Genomic DNA, 19,366 nt, shown 5'->3' on the forward strand with positions numbered 1-19,366 from the left:
CTCTTCGCAACCTTCCTTCTTTGCCATCTCTTGCTGCTCCATGTATAAAATCAAGGTACATCAACGTACAATAGTGTTCTTGCAAACGGATCTTCAGAACTCAATCGAACAAATTCAGTCAAAGTGGTTCTCGCAATTCCATCATTCATCCCTTGCTGAGCAGCATCAAAAAATACTTGTTGTTGGTCTAGTAGATGTACATCAAGTCGAATGGCAGGGGGTTGTCTCTCATGAGTAAGAACTGCAACGACTGATGCCCCTGCCTCTGAAGGACCAATGTATCTTCCATTCATGTACTGTTTAATCTCGTCATTTACGTTAATTCCAAAAGCTGCCTGATCACATCCATTCAAGGTGTACTTGATGACGTATTTGATTGACTGTACAGAGCAGCATATTTCGACGTTGAGGTGACATTTGAAAGCCTTCAATAGTTCTGCATTATAGGGCACAACCCAATTAGAAGTAATAGTCTGTAACGAACGTCCTTCTTGATGTCCCTGAAATCCTACCATTGCGGGAGATCTTCTCCTGTACAGAGGATACGAATCATCTCCATACATTGTGCTTTCGACAAATGGCAGAAAGGCAGCCGAACTTCAGGCACACAGATAGATAGATAGATAGATAGATAGATAGATAGATAGATAGATAGATAGATAGATAGATAGATAGATAGATAGATAGATAGATAGATAGATAGATAGATAGATAGATGATAGATAGATAGATAGATAGATAGATAGATAGATAGATAGATAGATAGATAGATAGATAGATAGATAGATAGATAGATAGATAGATAGATAGATAGATAGATAGATAGATAGATAGATATCTAACTCTTTCATGAAAGCATCCAGAGAATTGGCCTCCACCGCCTTTTGAGGCAGAGAATTCGACAGATTCACAACTCTCTGGGTGAAAATGTTTTTCCTCATCTCCGTTCTAAATGGCCGACCCCTTATTCTGGTAGAGCACCAGAGACCTGGATCCTCAGAGTACAGATACAGGATAACGGGAATAATGTTTGGTGCATGATAAAGTCCAGTAAAGTCCAATTAAATATAGTCCGAGGGTCTCCAATGATGTAGATGTGTATAATATGTACATGATACGTACAAAATCATGAGAGGAATAGACCAAGTAGATGAAATGTATAGAAAGGAACTGCAGATGCTGGTTTAAACCGAAGATAGACACAAAATGCTGGAGTAACTCAGCGGGACAGGTAGCATCTCTGGAGAGAAGGAATGGGTGACGTTTCGGGTCGAGACCCTTCCTCTCAGAGTCTCTTGCCCAGAGTAGGTGAATCGAGGACCAGAGGACATAGGTTGAAGGTGAAGGGGAAAAGATTTAATAGGAATCTGAGGGGTAACTTTTTCACACAAAGTGTAGTGGGTGTATGGAATGAGCTGCCAGAGGAGGTGGTTGAGGCAGGGACTATCCCAAGGTTTAGGAAACAGTTGGACAGGTGCACGGATCGGACAGGTTTGGAGTGATATGGACCAAACGTGGGCAGGTGGGGCAAGTATAGCTGGGATAGGTTGGGCAAGTTGGGCCGAAGGGCCTGTTTCCTCTACAAAACGGTAGATCAGGACTGCTCTCTAGTTGGTGATAGGATGGTTCAATTGCCTGTAAGTAAGTAACCATATCAGTGTGCATGTGATCCATATCCCTCCATTCACTGCATATCCATGTGCCAATTTTTTTCCCATGGTGTCTCCACAGAATTCCACTGAGGAGGCACAAGTCGATCCGGCAAAGGATGAGGGAGAAAGGGATGCTGCCGGAATTCTGGGAGCACAACAAGTTGGATCTGATACAACGCGACCACATGCAACAATGTTCCACACTGCAGGCATCGACTGAACCTCTTCTCAACTACATGGATGTAAGTTACATACAGCAGCCTGGGTCTTCAGAACAATGTACAAACATAGACAATAGGTGCAGGAGTAGGCCATTCGGTCCTTCGAACCAGCACCGCCATTCAATGTGATCATGGCTGATCATCCCCAATCAGTACCCCGTTCCTGCCTTCTCCCCATATCCCCTGACTCCGCTATCTTCAAGAGCCCTATCTAGCTCTCTCTTGAAAGCATCCAGAGAACCGCCCTGAGGCAGAGAATTCCACAGACTCACAACTCTCTGTGTGAAAAAGTGCTTCCTCATCTCCGTTCTAAATGGCTTACCCCTTATTCTTAAACTGTGGCCCCTGGTTCTGGACCCCCCCAACATCGGGAACATGTTTCCTGCCTCCAGCGTGTCCAAACGCTTAATAATCTTTCAATAAGATACCCTCTCATCCTTCTCAACTCCAGAGTGTACAAGCCCAGCCGCTCCATTCTCCCAGCATATGACAGTCCCGCCATCTGTCCAATCCCCCTTCACAGACTCTGCCTGACCCGCTGAGTTCCTCCAGCACGTTGTTTTTGTGTAAGAAACGCTGGAGGTATCTAGGAAAGTGATTGATCGAAGGTCATTATAGCTGCCAATAATTTTGTTTCCATTGACATCTGAGATCAGGTGCTGGGGAATAACACGGTACAATAGATGTCAAGGTTATACAAAGTTGTACACCTTATCGAATAAATGTGCACTTGGCCTGAATTTCCTTTGTTGACCAACTAAGTAGTTGCAAATGCACTTACGAATTTGGTCGCAATCCAGTTTGGTTCAGTATTCTCAGAGCGTTTCAATATTCTTGAACACGTTAGAAAAATAGATCTAAACGTTTCTTCCTGTGTTTAGTTTTGAGAAACAGAGCGTAAAAAACAGGCCCTTCGGCCCACCGAGTCCGTGCTGACCAGCGATCCCCGCACACTAACACTACCCTACACACACTAGGGATCACTTACAATTACACCAAGCCAATTAACCTACAAACCTGAACATCTTTGGAGTGTGGGGGAAAACCTGGAGATCTTGGAGAAAACCTACTCGGGTCACGGGGAGAACGTACAAACTCCGTACATCTACCTCATTGGAGACGTTTTTGTTGCGTGCTAACCAGTCAGCGGAAAGACAATACATGATTACAATCGAGCCGTCCACAGTGTACAGATACAGGATAAAGGGAATAACGTTTAGTGTCAGATGATGTCCAGGAAAGTCTGATTAAAGATAGTCCGAAATTCTCCAATGAGGTAGATGGGAGCTCAGGACCGCTCTCTAGTTGGTGAGAGGACGGTTCAGTTGCCTGATAACAGCTGAGAAGAAACTGTCCCTGAATCTGGAGGTGTGCGTTTTCACACTTCTGTACCTCTTGCCTGATGGGAGAGGGGAGAAGAGGGAGTGGCCGGGGGTGAGACTGGTCCTTGATGATGCTGCTGGCCTTGCCGAGGCAGCGTGAGGTGTAGATGGAGTCAACGGAAGTGAGGTTGGTTTGTGCGAAGGTCTGGGCTGCGATTCTCTTCAATTCCGTGGAGATGCAGATATTCTTAAACCGTGCTGTGATGCATCCCGTTAAAATGCTTCTAACTGCGCATCTGTAGAAGTTGGTGAGAGCTGTTAGGGACATGCCAAACATCCTTAGCCTCCAACCGGAGATGTTGTCAGTAAATTGACTGCCTGAGCTATAGGCAGAGGGTAAGAGGGCCGAAAGGCCTCCATCTCTGATGTATGACTCTATGCCTCTCCTGGATTGCCAAGGGTTTTCTGTAGGCCACAGAGTCATACTGAAAGGAAGCAGACCCTTCGGCTCAACTTGCCCACGCCAACTAACATGCCCCATCTACACCAGTCCCACCTGCCAGCAATAGGCCCATTATACCTCTAAGTCCTTGGAGCACAGGAGACGAGGGGAATGGATCGGGTAAATGTGGTCTTTTACCCCGAGTAGAGGAATTATGAGATCAAGATCAAGATCAAGAGATCAAGAGACATTTATTGTCACATGCACCAATAGACAATAGACAATAGACAATAGGTGCAGGAGTAGAGGCCATTTGGCCCTACGAGCCAGCACCACCATTCAATGTGATTACGGCTGATCATCCCCAATCAGTACCCCGTTCCTGCCTTCTCCCCATATCCCCTGACTCCGCTATTTTTAAGAGCACTATCTAGCTCTCTCTTGAAAGCATCCAGAGAACTGGCCTCCACCGCCCTCTGAGGCAGAGAATTCCACAGACTCACCACTCTCTGTGAGAAAAAGTGTTTCCTCGTCTCCGTTCTAAATGGCTTACTCCTTATTCTTAAACTGTGGGCCCTGGTTCTGGACTCCCCCAACATCGGGAACATGTTTCCTGTCTCCAGCGTGTCCAAGCCCTTAACAATCTTATATGTTTCAATGAGATCTCCTCTCATCCTTCTAAACTCCAGAGTGCACAAGCCCAGCTGCTCCATTCTCTCAGCATATGACAGCCCCGCCATCCCGGGAATTAACCTTGTAAACCTACGCTGCACTCCCCCAATTGGTACAGTGATATTTGGGGTCACCATACAGCCATACGAATAAAAAAAGAACACAGAACACGATAAACATCCCCACACAGCGGAATCAACGTTTCCCACTGTGGGGGAAGGCACCAAAGTTCAGTCATCCTCCTCTTTGATGTTCTTTGATGTTCACCTGTGGTCGGGTGAAAATCAACGAACCTGAGGTCGTAGGTTTAAGGACAGAGGTTGAAGATTTAATAAGAACCTGAGGGGCAACTTTTTCCACATAGAGGATGGTGGGAATATGGAATGAACTGCTAGAGGAGGTAGGTAGGTCCAATAACAATATTTAAATGACATTTGGACAGGTACGTACATGGATAGGACAGGTTGAGAGGGATATGGGCCTAATGTTGGATGGGGCATGTTAGTTGGCGTGGGCAAGTTAGGCCGAAGGGCCTGATTCCTTTCAGTATGACTCCATGTAGTAAACCCTTGGCAATCCAGGAGAGGCATAGAGTCATATATCAGAGAAGCAAGCCTTCCGGCCCACAATGTCCATACTGCCCATTGCACCTATCTACACTCATCCCATTTACCGAAGGTAGACTCAAAAAGCAGGAGCAACTCAGCGGGACAGGCAGCATCTCTGGAGCGAAGGAATGGGTGATGTTTCGGGTCGAGACCCTTCTTTAGACTCGACCCGAAACGTCATCCATTCCTTCTCTCCAGAGATGCTGCCTGTCCCGCTGAGTTACTCCAGCTTTTTGTGTCTATCTTCGGTTTAAACCAGCATCTGCAGTTCCTTCTCACACATCCCATTTACTAGTTCCACGCATCAAGTCTGTAGTCCTCTGGACAAGAGATTTGAACATTCACATTGGCCGAACCGTTTAAGAATACATCCAACTTATCTGCCAATGCATATGTAAAAATTCCATGTCATTGTTTTTCGCCACAGTTTTTTAATCCAATTTCTGATTGTGTTATCTTTCATAAACCTTATCTTTAATTGCACACCACTTAACCTACTTACAAACCAACTTGTATCATTCACATTGAGGACTGTCCTTAATAAGAGAGATTATATTCGAGATAAAGGAATCACGAGGACTTTACTATTGACTCTCCTCATGTTGAATGATGGAATCTGTGTCCATGTGGCATGGGTTCCTATGGTATAAATATCGTGGCTCAGAAGCCAGACCTCAGATTCCGCAAAGAGTCCAGCTGATTCAACATGAAGTCGCTGATCTTAGCTCTCGTTTGCCTGCAGCTCTCTGATGCTCTGATGTACAGGTAGGACAATCTTAACCCTTGAATGGGAGATGGAACAGAATCCAGGTTTATCAGGATGATGCCTGGATTAGGGCAGCATTGCATTAGTGCTAGAGCTACTGCCTTGCAGCACCAGAGACCCGGGTTTGACCCTGACCACGGGCGCTTGTCTCCCCGCTTTTCTCCCCGTTACCTGCGTGGGTTTTCTCCGAGATATCCGGTTTCCTCCGGCGTAGACGGGATAGACTCGGCTTGTACTCGCTAGAATTTAGAAGATTGAGGGGGGATCTTACAGAAACTTACAAAATTCTTAAGGGGTTGGACAGGCTAGATGCAGGAAGATTGTTCCCGATGTTGGGGAAGTCCAGAACAAGGGGTCACAGTTTAAGGATAAGGGGGAAGTCATTTAGGACTGAGATGAGAAAAACATTTTTCACACAGAAAGTGGTGAATCTGTGAAATTCTCTTCCACAGAAGGTGGTTGAGGCCAGTTCATTGGCTATATTTAAGAGGGAGTTAGATGTGGCCCTTGTGGCTAAAGGGATCAGGGGGTATGGAGAGAAGGCAGGTACAGGATACTGAGTTGGATGATCAGCCAAGATCATATTGAATGGAGGTGCAGGCTCGAAGGGCCGAATGGCCTACTCCTGCAGCTATTTTCTATGTTTCTATGTACAGGTTTTCAGGTTAATTGGCTTGGGATAAAATTTTTAAAAATTGTCCCTAGTGTGTGTAGGGTAGTGTTAATGTGCAAGGATCGCTGGTCAGTGTGGGCTCGATGGGCCGAAGGGACTCTTTCCGCACCTTATTAACAAGGTTGACAAGATATTAATTCATTAGGAAATATGCCCTGCATGGATCGCATGTGACCTCATGACAAGCGAGCCATTCGCAGAGTACAGATACATGATAATGGGAATAACGTTTAGATAAGGACTAAGACCAGGAAAACCCTTTTCACCCAGAGAGTTGTGAATCTGTGGAATTCTCCGCCACAGAAGGCAGTGGAGGCCAATTCACTGGGTGTTTTCAAGAGAGAGTTAGATTTAGCTCTTGGGGCTAACGGAATCAAGGGATATGGGGAAAAAGCAGGAACGGGGTACTGATTGTGGATGATCGGCCATGCTGATCTCAATGGGCTGAATGGCCTACTCCTGCACCTATGTTTCTATGTTTTCTATGAGGGAAGAGTCAAGAGTATTTTATTGTCATGTGTCCCAGATAGGACAATGAAATTCTTACTTGCTGCAGCACAACACAATATGTAATCGTAATAAATAATATAACAAAAACTCAGAAAGAAAAGAACAAATAATAACAGTGCAATAATAATGGTCTATTGTAGTTCATAGCTTATGAGGTTGTAGCGTTTAATAACCTGATGGCTGTGGGGAAGAAGCTGGTCCTAAACCTGGCTGTTACAGATTTCAGGCTCCTGTACCTTCTTCCCGATGACAACGGAGAGATGAGTGTGTGGCCAGGATGGTGTGGGTCGTTGATGATGCTGGCTGCCTTTTTGAGGCAGCGACTGCGATAGATCCCTTCGTCGGTGGGGAGGTCAGAGCCGGTGATGGACTGGCCAGTGGTCACAACTTTCTGCAGTAAACACGATGAAGTCTGGGTGTGGGAATAACATTTCCGACTTTCTTCCCGCATTCACAGGGTTCCCTTGACTAAGGGGAAATCTGCCCGGGATACTCTTCGGGAGCAGGGATTACTGGACGACTTCCTGAGGGAACATTATTCCGATCCCTGCGCAAAGTTTGATGGTCTCACCGGTGTGGCATCCCTGTCATCTACAGAACCAATGATCAACTTCCTGGACGTAAGTTATTCCCGACTGTTATAAGTGGAAGTGTGATGGAAAAGGCACACATCACTTACAGCCCAGCGGTATGAATATTGATTTCTCTAACTTCAAGTAATCCCTGCACTCCCCCTCTCTCCATTCCTCCCCCACCCAAGTCACCACCAGCTTCTCGTTCTCACCCAGCAAACAGCTAACAATCCTTTATCACTGTTAGTTTTTTGCATATCTTTCATTCATTTGTTCTATATCTCTCCACATCACCGTCTATAATCCCTCGTTTCCCTTTCCCCTGACTCCCAGTCTGAAGAAGGGTCTCAGCCCGAAATGTCACCCATTCCTCTCCAGAGATGCTGCCTGACCCGCTGAGTTACTCCAGCATTTTTGTGCCTATCCGGTGTAAACCAGCATCTGCAGTTCCTTCCTACACTGTACCCTTTTCCTCTCTGCAGAGAGCTGCGGAAGCAGCCAGGACCATCACGCACAAACCGACCTCCCTTCCATTGACTCCATCTGCATCTCACGCTGCCTCGGCAAGGCCAGCAGCATCATCAAGGACCAGTCTCACTCCCTCTTCTCCCCTCTCCCATCCGGCAAAGAGGTACAGAAGTGTGAAAACACACACCTCCAGATTCAGGGACAGTTTGATTCTTCCCAGATATTTTCAGGCAACTGAACCGTCCTCTCACCAACTAGAGAGTGGTCCTGACCTCCCATCTACCTCACTGGAGACCTTTGGACTATCTTTAATTGGACCTAACTTTATCTTGCACTGAATGTTATACCCTCTATCCGGTATCTGTCCAATAGACAATAGACAACAGACAATAGGTACAGGAGTAGGCCATTCGGCCCTTCGAGCCAGCACCGCCATTTAAAGCGATCATGGCGGTTCATCCCCAATCAGTACCCCGTTCCTGCCTTCTCCCCATATCCCCTGACTCCGCTATCTTTAAGAGCCCTGTCTAGCTCTCTCTTGAAAGCATCCAGAGAACTGGTCTCCACCGCCCTTTGAGGCAGAGAATTCCACACTCACAACTCTCTGTGAGAAAAAGTGTTTCCTCGTCTCCGTTCTAAATGGCTTACTCCTTATTCTTAAACTGTGTGGCCCCTGGTTCTGGACTCCCCCAACATCGGGAACATGTTTCCTGCCTCTAGCGTGTCCAAGCCCTTAATAATCATTGACCACTGTGTAAACATGTTTAGTCATAGAGTCCTACAGCATGGAAACAGGCCATTCGGCCCAACTTGCCCACGCCGACCAACAATAGTCTTTTCACTGAAGATAGACACAAAAAGCTCAGCGGGACAGGCAGCGTTTTGTTTCTATCTTCGGTTTAAACCAACATCTGCAGTCCCTTCTTTCACAGAAGTCTTTTCACTGACTGGAAAGCACAAATATCTAATCACTGTACCTCGGTACATGTGACAATAATAAATTAAACATGTCTCCTGTTAGCACCCTTTAGTTTCCTGTTCCTCTCGATCCTTTATCCACCCATCTGCTGATCCCCCCCTCACCTGTATCCACCTATCGCTCGACAGGCTTTGACTTGCCCCCACCTCTCTTTTCCAGCTTCCTCCTCCCCACTCCAATCAGTCTGAAGAAGGGTCCCGACCTGAAACGTCACCTATCCCCATTTTCCAGAGATGCTGCCTGACCCGCTGAGTAATGGCCCTGTCCCACTTAGGAAACCTGAACGGAAATCTCTGGAGACTTTGTGCCCCACCCAAGGTTTCCTTGCGGTTCCCGGAGGTTCCCGAAGGTTTTTGTCAGTCTCCCTACCTGCTTCCACTACCTGCAACCTCCGGCAACCACCTGCAACCTCCGGGAACCGCACGGAAACCTTGGGTGGGGCGCAAAGTCTCCAGAGGTTTCCGTACAGGTTTCCTAAGTGGGACAGGGGCATTACTCCAGCATTTTGTATTCTACACAAGATTCCAGCATCTGCTTTTGAGTCTAAAGCCGCACTTTATACAGACATAAAGTGTGTACAGACTTCGGATGCTGTCTGTGTGGACTTTGCACGTTTTCACAGTTTCCTCCCGTTGCTCCGGTTTCCTCCCACATCCCAAAGATGTGCGGGTCTGTAGATGAATCGGCCCTCTGTGAAATTGCCCCTAGTGCGTAGGTAGTGGACGGGAAAATGGGATGGTGTGGGATCGCTGGTCAGCGCGGACTCATTGGGCTGATGCACAGACTCTGAAAGGCCCGTGCTGACTTTCCATGTTGTAAATCTGAACTAAATATTATTTGTGTTTTTTACCGACAGATGTCTTATTATGGAACAATCAGCATTGGTAATCCTCCACAAAGCTTCACCGTCATCTTTGACACTGGCTCATCCAACCTCTGGGTCCCCTCTGTCTATTGCAGCGATGCTCCCTGCAGTAAGTCAACGTTCCCTGCCCTTGGATGTATTTGAAGTTTTACTCGTATCCTGCGATTCCTTACGGTGGCGTAGCGGTAGAGTTGCTGCCTTACAGCGCTTGCAGCGCCAGGGACCCGGGTTCGATCCCGACTACGGGTGCTGTCTGTACGGAGTTTGTACGTTCACCCCGTGACCTGCGTGGGTTTTCTCCAAGATCTTTGGTTTCCCTCCACACCCCAAAGATGTACAGGTTTTTTAGATTAATTGGATTGGAATAAATGTAAATTGTCCCTAGTGTGTGTTGGATAGCGTTGGTGTGTGGGGATCGCTGGTCGGCACGGACTCGGTGGGCCGAAGGGCCTGTTTCTGTGCTGTATCTCAAAACTAAATAGACAATAGGTGCAGGAGTAGGCCATTCGGCCCTTTGAGCCAGCACTGCCATTCAAAGTGATCATGGCTGATCATCCCCAATCAGTACCTCGCTCCTACCTTCTCCCCATATCCCCTGACTCCGCTATCTTTAAGAGCCCCATCTAGCTCTCTCTTGAAGGTATCCAGAGAACCGGCCTCCACCTCCCTCTGAGGCAGAGAATTTCACAGACTCACAACTCTCAGACTCACAACTCACAACTAAACTAATTCCTCTGTAATTCCTTACACTAGCTCCGCCAAGGGCTGCTGGATCTCCTGGCTGCTAAACATTCTAATTCCCCTTCCCATTCCCACATCGACCTTTCAATCCTGAGCCACCTCCACTGTCAGAGTGAGGCCACACACAAACTTGAGGAACAGCACCTCATATTCCACTTGGGCAACTCACAACTCAACCAAGATAGACACAAAATGCTGGAGTAACTTAGCGGGTCAGGCAGCATCTCTGGAGAAAAAGGATAGGTGATGTTTTGGGTCAAGACCCTTCTTCAGACTGTCCTGAGCCGAAACGTCACCTATCCATGTTCTCCAGAGATGCTGCCTGACCCGCTGAGTTACTCCAGCACTTTGTGTCTGCCGACTAAGAAATCCCATCGACACTAGTCCCACCTGCCCGCATTTGGCCCTTTACCCTCTAAGCGTTTCCTACACGTACCTGCCCAAATGTCTTTGAAATATTGTTATCATGCCGGCCTCAGCGACCTCCTCTGGCAGCTCATTCCAGCAACGATGGTGTGGTGTCAAAAATCATCTTTAATTAGAAGTGAGCTTTCAGGAAACCATTGGCAATAGACTTTGATTGAGTGCGGGTCTATATTTTTTGTATAGTTTAGAGATACAGCACGGAAACAGGCCCTTCGGCCTACTGTTTCCACACCGGCCAGTGGTCCCCGCACATTAATATTGCCCTACACACACTGGGGCCAATTTTACATTTACACCAAGCCAATAAACCTGTAAACCTGCACGTCTTTGGAGTGTGGGAGAAAGCCGAAGATCTTGGAGAAACCCCACAGGTCGGTAGAGGCAAGTCAGGATCGAACCCGGGTCTCTGGCGCTGTGAGGCAGCAACTCTACCTTGCCGCCCATGGTGTTATGTTCTGCTGAAACCTTTTTCCAATTTAACGGAAGGAACTGATGTCTCTTTTCAGTGAGCCACACGAGATTCTCCCCGTCCTCCTCCTCGACCTACCGTTCAAATAACGAGCGCGTTGCCATCCAATACGGAACTGGGAGCATGACGGGAATATTGGGATACGACACACTGAGAGTAAGTAGACTTCACTCCTCACCACGTCACTCCAAGTTCAGTCAAGAGTGTTTTCAGATCACCTCTCACGCCCTCTCACCCTTTTTAAAAAAATTTTTTTAATATTATTTGTTACAAAAAATTTATTCAATTATTAAAAATAATATTTACACTACAATAAACCAAGCCAGATCCCACCACCATAATACAATACAAACATGTATCCATAATAAACTACTATACAACGATGTTACAATCCTTATTGAGGATACATTCAACACCCTGCGGAGCCCAGCGGTCCCGGAACTCCCTCAGGGTGCCCGTAGACAGGGCGTATTCCCTTTCTAACCCCACCCGGGCACGGACGTAACCCCGGAAAAGGGGCAGGCTGCTGGCTCGGGTAGAGCCCTCCACCTTCTGGCGCCGTGACTCGCGGATGGCCAGCTTGGCCAGGCCCAGGAGCAACCCAACCAGGACATCTTCAGCCCTACCCTCTCCCCTACGCACAGGGTGTCCAAAGATGAGGATGGTGGGTGAAAAATGCAGCCAGAAGGCAAGGACCCCCTCTCACCCTGGCCACAAACTCTTTGAATCACTTCCCTCTGGAAGGCAACTCCGGACTGTCAAAGCCGCCACAGCCGGACATCAAAACAGTTTTTAATCCACGAGCAGTAGCTGAACTCAACAGCCACAAGTCTGTAGCCTCCTTGTGCTCTGGCATTTTATTTCATTCTTCATATGTGTAAATTATGATGTTTTATTTTATTTTATTTTATTTTAAAATATTTTTATTAGAAGCATATACGTCATAACCAAAACGCAATTTGTTTATCAATTACATATTAACACAGCGTCTGTTTATATATTTTTTATAGATTTTTTTGAAAGATAGAGCTAGAGAAAGAAGGGAGGGAGAAAATATTAAAAAATAAAATAGATTACTAATATCACAATTTTGGAGATAGGTCCATAGATTATAAAGTATAATTATTCATCCAATCTTGATGTTTTATTTTTAATTGTCTAATGTATATCGTGCTGTTACTTGCGAGCAAAGCACCGAGGCAAATTCCTTGTATGTGAACATATTTGGCTAATGAAATTAATTCAATTCAATTCAATTAAATTGTCACATGTACTGGCAGTGGTTTACCTTATGCCCCTGTCCCACTTAGGAAACCTGAATGGAAACCTCTGCAGACTTTGTGCCCCACCAATAAGTCTCCAGAGGTTTCCATTCAGGTTTCCTAAGTGGGACAGGGGCATTATAGATAGACACAAAACGCTGACGTAACTCCGGCGGGCCAGGGGACGTCTCTGGGGAGAAGGAACGGGTGACGTTCTGGTTTTAGACCCTTCGGTCAAACCAACGCCTCGACCCGAAACCCCGCCCGCTCCTTCTCCCCAGAGACGCCGCCTGTCCCGCTGAGCGTCGCCACCACTTTGTGCCCATCCTGGCGAGTGAGAGGTGGACAGATGGACACAACGAGCTGGAGTAACTCAGCGGGTCAGACAGCATCTCGGGAGAGAAGGAATGTGTGATGTTTCGGGTCGAGACCCTTCTCCAGACGTGTCCCACTGAGTTACTCCGGCGCTTTGTGTCTGTCTTGGGTGTAAACCAGCACCTGCAGTTCCTTCCTACAAGGTGGATACAGGATAACTCCAATTACATTCTCTTGATCTTGTTCCTTCTAGGTTTCTGACATCACCATCCGCGGCCAGGAACTGGGTTTAAGTTTGACTGAACCTGGCGGATTCTTCAACTCAGTCAAATTTGACGGTATCTTGGGCATGGGCTACCAGTCTCTCTCTGCAGAGGGCGCCACCACTGTGCTACACAACATGATCTCTCAGCAAGTTATCTCCGAGCCCCTCTTCTCCGTCTACTTGACCAGGTCAGCGTCTCCCACCTAAACCTTGTCGCGCCTTCGATGACTGAACAGAGCGCCCTTAATGCCGTGGATAGACAGGGGTTGTGGGGAGAAGGCAGGAGAGTGGGGCTGGGAGGGAGAGGTAGATCGGCCATAATTGAATGGTGGAGTAGACTTGATGGGCCGAATGGCCTAATTCTGCTCCTATCACCTATGACCTTATAGAAACATAGAAACATAGAAAATAGGTGCAGGAGTAGGCCATTCGGCCCTTCGAGCCTGCACCGCCATTCAATATGATCATGGCTGATCATCCAGTTTAGAAGGATGAGAGGGCATCTCATTGAAACATATAAGATTGTTAAGGGTTTGGACACGCTGGAGGCAGGAAACATGTTCCCCATGTTGGGGGAGTCCAGAACCAGGGGCCACACAGTTTAAGAATAAGGGGTAAGCCATTTAGAACGGAGACGAGGAAACACTTTTTCTCACAGAGAGTGGTGAGTCTGTGGAATTCTCTGCCTCAGAGGGCAGTGGAGGCCGGTTCTCTGGATGCTTTCAAGAGAGAGCTAGATAGGGCTCTTAAAGATAGCGGAGTCAGGGGATATGGGGAGAAGGCAGGAACGGGGTACTGATTGGAGATGATCAGCCATGATCACATTGAATGGCGGTGCTGGCTCGATGGGCCGAATGGCCTACTCCTGCACCTATTGTCTATTGTCTAATAAAGTATTCATTCATTCATTGATTCTTTGAGTGTTTTCGATGATTCTGGGCTATAATGATTCTAACCATTGTTTTGCAGAGTGGATGGTGAGTCAGGAAGTGAAATCATTTTTGGCGGTGTCGACCCCAGCCACTACCAAGGCTCAATCAACTGGGTACCTGTCACACATCAAGCTTACTGGCAGATCGAGATCCAAAGGTACGTGCTTGCAAATCTCTGACCAATACAATGTTGAGAGTAGCTCGCTCGCTACCCATCGGCCTTCAAAGATTAACTACATCAACCGGTGGTGCAGCGGTAGAGTTGCTGCCTCACAGCACCAGAGACCCTGGTTCAATCCTGACCACGGGTGCAGTGAAGACTTGCAAGGATGTTGCCAGAACCCGAGGGCCAGAGCTATAGAGGGAGGCTGGGCAGGCTAGGACTTTATGACTTGGAGAGCATAAGGACAGGGGTGGCACAGTGGCACAGCGATCGAGTTGCTGCCTCACAGGGCCAGTGACCCTGGTTCAATCCTGACCACGGGTGCTGTCGGTACAGAGTTTGTACGTTCTCCCCGTGACCACGTGGGTTTCCTCTGGGTACTCCGGTTTCCTCCCACACTCCAAAGACGTGCAGGTTTGTAGGTTAATTGCCCCCAGTGTGTAGGATAGAACGAGTGTACGGCTGATCAATGGACAGCATGGATTCAGTGGGCCGAAGGGCCTGTTTCCATGCTGCATTTCTAAACTAAATCATACATTCTAAAACGGCATTAAAAAGACCCCTGGACAGGTACATGGATAGGAAGAATTTGGAGCAGGGGTGGGGAGCCTGCGGCCTTAAGGCTGCATGTGGACTCTTGGCCATTAAGTGCGGCCTTTTGAATGAATCCAAATTTTGTAGAACAAATCCTTTTATTTTTATTAATATGTTTTAGTTTGTCTTTTATTATTTTTATTTTAATCTTAAAATGAACGTATTTAAAATTCCAAAGAGTAAAAAAAGATTCAACAAAATAATCCTCCCCAACTGACGGCCACAACTAAAACATTAGTAAGTCACGAGGGCTGTTTTAACAAAACAACGTACATTTTGAAGTATATCTAATTGAAGTTTCTTGGATGCGGCCTCATTAGATTACAGCTAACTTAATGCGGTCTTCCGACATGAAAATGTTCCCGGCCCCTCATTTAGAGGGATATGGGCTAAATAAGGGCAAGTGGGACCAGCGTAGATTTGGCATCTTGGTCGGCAGGGACCAGTTGGGTCGAGGATCCTGTACCTCATGACTCCGTGTTTAAGAAGAAACTGCAGATGCTGGAAAATCGAAGGTAGACTAAAGTGCTGGAGAAACTCAGCGGGTGCAGCAGCATCGATGGAGCGAAGGAAATAGGCAACGTTTCGGCCTGAAACCCTTCTGGAAATAGGCAACGTTTCGGGCCGAAACCCGGAAGGGTTTCGTCCTGAAACGTTACCTATTTCCTTCGCTCCATAGATGCTGCTGCACCCGCTGAGTTTCTCCAGCACTTTTGTCTACCTCACGACTCCATAATCTGGAAGGGTTTGACCGTTGTTGACCAAGTCAATGTGTGTTTCTTCCCTCAGAGTGACTGTCAACGGGCAGGTGGTGGCTTGCAGTGAGGGTTGCCCCGCCATTATAGATACCGGCACCTCCCTACTTGTTGGACCCACCAACGCCATCACCAACATCCAACAGGCAGTCGGAGCCACACCTGGTTCCTATGGCCAGGTACCATTCACCTGTACTCACCTGTACTCACCTGTACTCACCTGCACCGTTTAGTGTGTTATACAATCACCACCATGTTCTCTCCATTCAACTCAATTAGTTTAGATGTTTAGTGTAGCGTGCTTTGGTTTACTTCCGATTAGTTTAGTAGAGTTCTGTTTACATTAGTTTAGTTTAGCATGGTTTGGATTAGTTTAGCATAGTTTAAGAAAGAACTGCAGATGCTGGAAGAATCGAAGGTAGACAAAAATGCAGGAGAAACTCAGCGGGTGAGGCAGCATCTATGGAGCGAAGGAATAGGCGACGTTTCGTGTCGAGACCTAGAAGCATCTATGGAGCGACGGAATAGGTGACGTTTCGTGTCGAGACCCGAAAGGGTCTCGACCCGAAACATCACCTATTCCTTCGCTCCATAGATGCTGCCTCAGGTCACCTATTCCTTCATTCCATAGATGCTGCCTCACCCTCTGAGTTTCTCCAGCATTTTTGTCTACCTTAGTATAGTTCAGATTAGTTTAGCATAGTTTAGTATAATTTAATTTTACATTAGCATAGTATATATTAGTTTAGTTTAGCATATTTTAGCATTGTTTAAATTTGTTTAGATTAGTTTAAGATAGCTTATTTTTGATTAGATTAGTATAATATAGATTAGTTTAGATTAGTAATAGTTTAGTATTGTTCAGTTTAGTTTAGTGCAGATTAATTTTCTATAGTTTAGATGAGTTTAGTTTCAATGTTTAGATTAGATTAGTATAGATTAGTTTAAATTAGATTTGTTTGGTTTAGTATAGCATAGTTTGAGTTTAGACTAGTTTAGGCGAGTTGAGATGAGTTTAGTTTAGATTAGATTAGTTTAGTTTATATAGTTTACTTGAGTTTAGATCTGTTTAGTTTCTTAAGAGTTTGGTTTTCTAGTTTTTAGTTGACTTTCCTCAGACATGACCAAGCGCGATCGTTTCGCTGAACACCTTCGCTCAGTCCGCCTTGGCCGACGTGATCTCCCAGTGGCCAAACACTTTAACTCCCCCTCCCATTCCCACACTGACATTTCTGTCCTGGGCCTCCTCCACTGTCAGAGTGAGGCCCAGCGCAAATTGGAGGAGCAGCACCTCATACTTCCATTGGGCAGCTTACAGCCCAGCGGTATGAACATTGACTTCTCTAACTTCATGTCTGCCTTGCTTTCCCTCTCTCTCTCTGTCCCTCCCCCACCCTAGTCATCGTACTAGTTTCATTGTCGTCATGTTGAGTTTCACTGTCTTTACAACTCGTTATCACCTTCCCCACAGCCAACAATGGACCATTGTGGGCTCCACGTTTTCCCTGATCATCGTTGCTGTCTTTGATTTGTCCTTTTCACACCTTTGATTCATTTTTCCTTTGTACCCTTTTCATACCTCTCATTTCCCTCTCCCCTGACTCTCAGTCTAAAGAAGGGTCTCGACCCGAAACGTCACCTCTTCTTTCCCTCTCGAGATGCTGCCTGACCCGCTGAGTTACCCCAGCTTTTTGTGTCTGTGATCTGAATAATGTTGCCCTTGTCTTTCAGTACTCCATAAACTGCAATGATCTCAGCAGCATGCCTGATGTAGTCTTCACCATCAATGGATACGATTTTACTCTTCCTGCTACTGCCTACGCACTCAAGGTACGTCATTGGACTCTGTATGGTATTCGTTGCTTTTTCTCGGATTACTTAAATGTGTTCATAAATATGTTTACGGGTTCATAAATTCTAGGCGCAGAACAGGCCCATCAAGTCCACCCTGCCATCCAATCATGGCTGATCTATCTCTCCCTCTCAACCCCTTTCTCCCCATAACCCCTGACACCCGCACTAATCAACAATCTGTCAGCCTCCGCCTTAAAAATGTTCACTGACTTGGCCTCCACAGCCGTCTGTGGCAATGAATTCACCACCCTCTGGTTAAAAACATTCCTCCTGGTCTCCTTTCTCCATCTCCTGCTGTACCGGGCACTCTAGGCGTAGACCGTGGACTGTTGCTAATTGCTTTCCATCTCACGGGGCAAGGGGGACCCAGCGTGGGGGGGGGGGGACAGCCGAGAGGGCGGGGGGGGGGGGTGCGGAGGATGAAAGGACCTGGCATGGGATACTTTGAAACTTTGTCAGCGCCCTTTATGTAGCGACTCTTTGCATACCTTGAGGAAGCAAAACGAAGTATATAACTGTGACTTGGCACATGTGATAATAAAATATTCATTCATTCACTCACTCACTCACTCACTCACTCACTCACTCACTCACTCACTCACTCACTCACTCACTCACTCACTCACTCACTCACTCACTCACTCATCCATTCACTCATTGAGTGATTCATTCATTTATTTATTCTCCTCCAGTCCACCTACTACAACCAGGTTAGCTGCATGAGCGGATTTGGTGACACCGGCTCCAACCTCTGGATTCTGGGCGACGTCTTCATCGGCGAGTACTACTCCATCTTCGACCGTGGAAACAACCGCGTGGGTCTGGCCAAGGCCGTTTAACTCTCCCGTCCACCACCCACCCCCATTGAAGATCCAGCCCCATTCAACTTGACTGAAGCCATCTCGCGATCCCCAGAGTCGCAACTCTCACCACGCCACCCAGTAGCAAAGATCAAGATGTCACTCTCGGATGTCCTATACTGAAGATAGTCTACTGACAGCTTCGAGTTCAGCGGCGATTTTCTCCAAGGTTGGGAAAATTGAAGGGAAAAAGGAAGATAAAAGTGGAAGAAATTATGCCGTCTGGATGGGATCTTAACACAGCCATGAATGAATGTTGGGCTGGGCTGCAGATGGATAGTTAATATTATATAATTATTTCTGCTCTCTGCATTTCTTTCTCATACCTTCCTTGGTTCAGCTGTGACTTTCCATAATTCAATCCAAAGCCATGCGCATTCAGCTCAGTTTGGATGTAAAGGTGATCTAGGAATTACACAGCGTATTATCCTCTCCCGTGAAACATCTGTTATTAAATAATGCCTGCAAATGTTCAATAAAATGGAATAATGAAACGCATATTATCAGACTTTCGGTTCCTTTCTTCATGTCAGTTTGTACGTGTGAGGTGGGGCTCAACTCACTCAAGCATTGCACTAAAGTTAGACACAGAGTGCTGGAGTAACTCAGCGGGTCAGGCAGCATCTGTGGAGAACATGGATAGGTGACGTTTCACAGAGTGCTGGAGTAACTCAGCGGGTCAGGCAGCATCTGTGGAGAACATGGATAGGTGACGTTTCACAGAGTGCTGGAGTAACTCAGCGGGTCAGGCAGCATCTGTGGGGAACATGGATAGGTGACGTTTCACAGAGTGCTGAAGTAACTCAGCGGGTCAGGCAGCATCTGTGGAGAACATGGATAGGTGACGTTTCACAAAGTGCTGGAGTAACTCAGCGGGTCAGGCAGCATCTGTGGAGAACATGGATAGACACAAAGTGCTGGAGGAACTCAGTGGGTCAATAAACAATAGACAATAGACAATAGGTGCAGGAGTAGGCCAT

General features: G+C 46.8%; 1 protein-coding gene across 1 annotated transcript; it reads left to right on the forward strand.

The window, feature by feature from the left end:
* Positions 1-1,738: 1,738 nt before the first annotated feature.
* Positions 1,739-18,365, forward strand: LOC116969745 (cathepsin E-like). Its single transcript, XM_033016522.1, has 8 exons — positions 1,739-1,894; positions 9,742-9,859; positions 11,424-11,542; positions 13,217-13,422; positions 14,198-14,317; positions 15,707-15,851; positions 17,404-17,502; positions 18,219-18,365. The coding sequence occupies exons 1-8, from the start codon at positions 1,769-1,771 to the stop codon at positions 18,363-18,365; spliced, it is 1,080 nt and encodes a 359-aa protein (XP_032872413.1). The 5' UTR covers positions 1,739-1,768.
* The last annotated feature ends 1,001 nt before the right edge of the window (positions 18,366-19,366 follow it).

This window comes from Amblyraja radiata, unplaced genomic scaffold (assembly GCF_010909765.2).
Source record: "Amblyraja radiata isolate CabotCenter1 unplaced genomic scaffold, sAmbRad1.1.pri scaffold_1103_ctg1, whole genome shotgun sequence".
NCBI lineage: Eukaryota > Metazoa > Chordata > Chondrichthyes > Rajiformes > Rajidae > Amblyraja > Amblyraja radiata.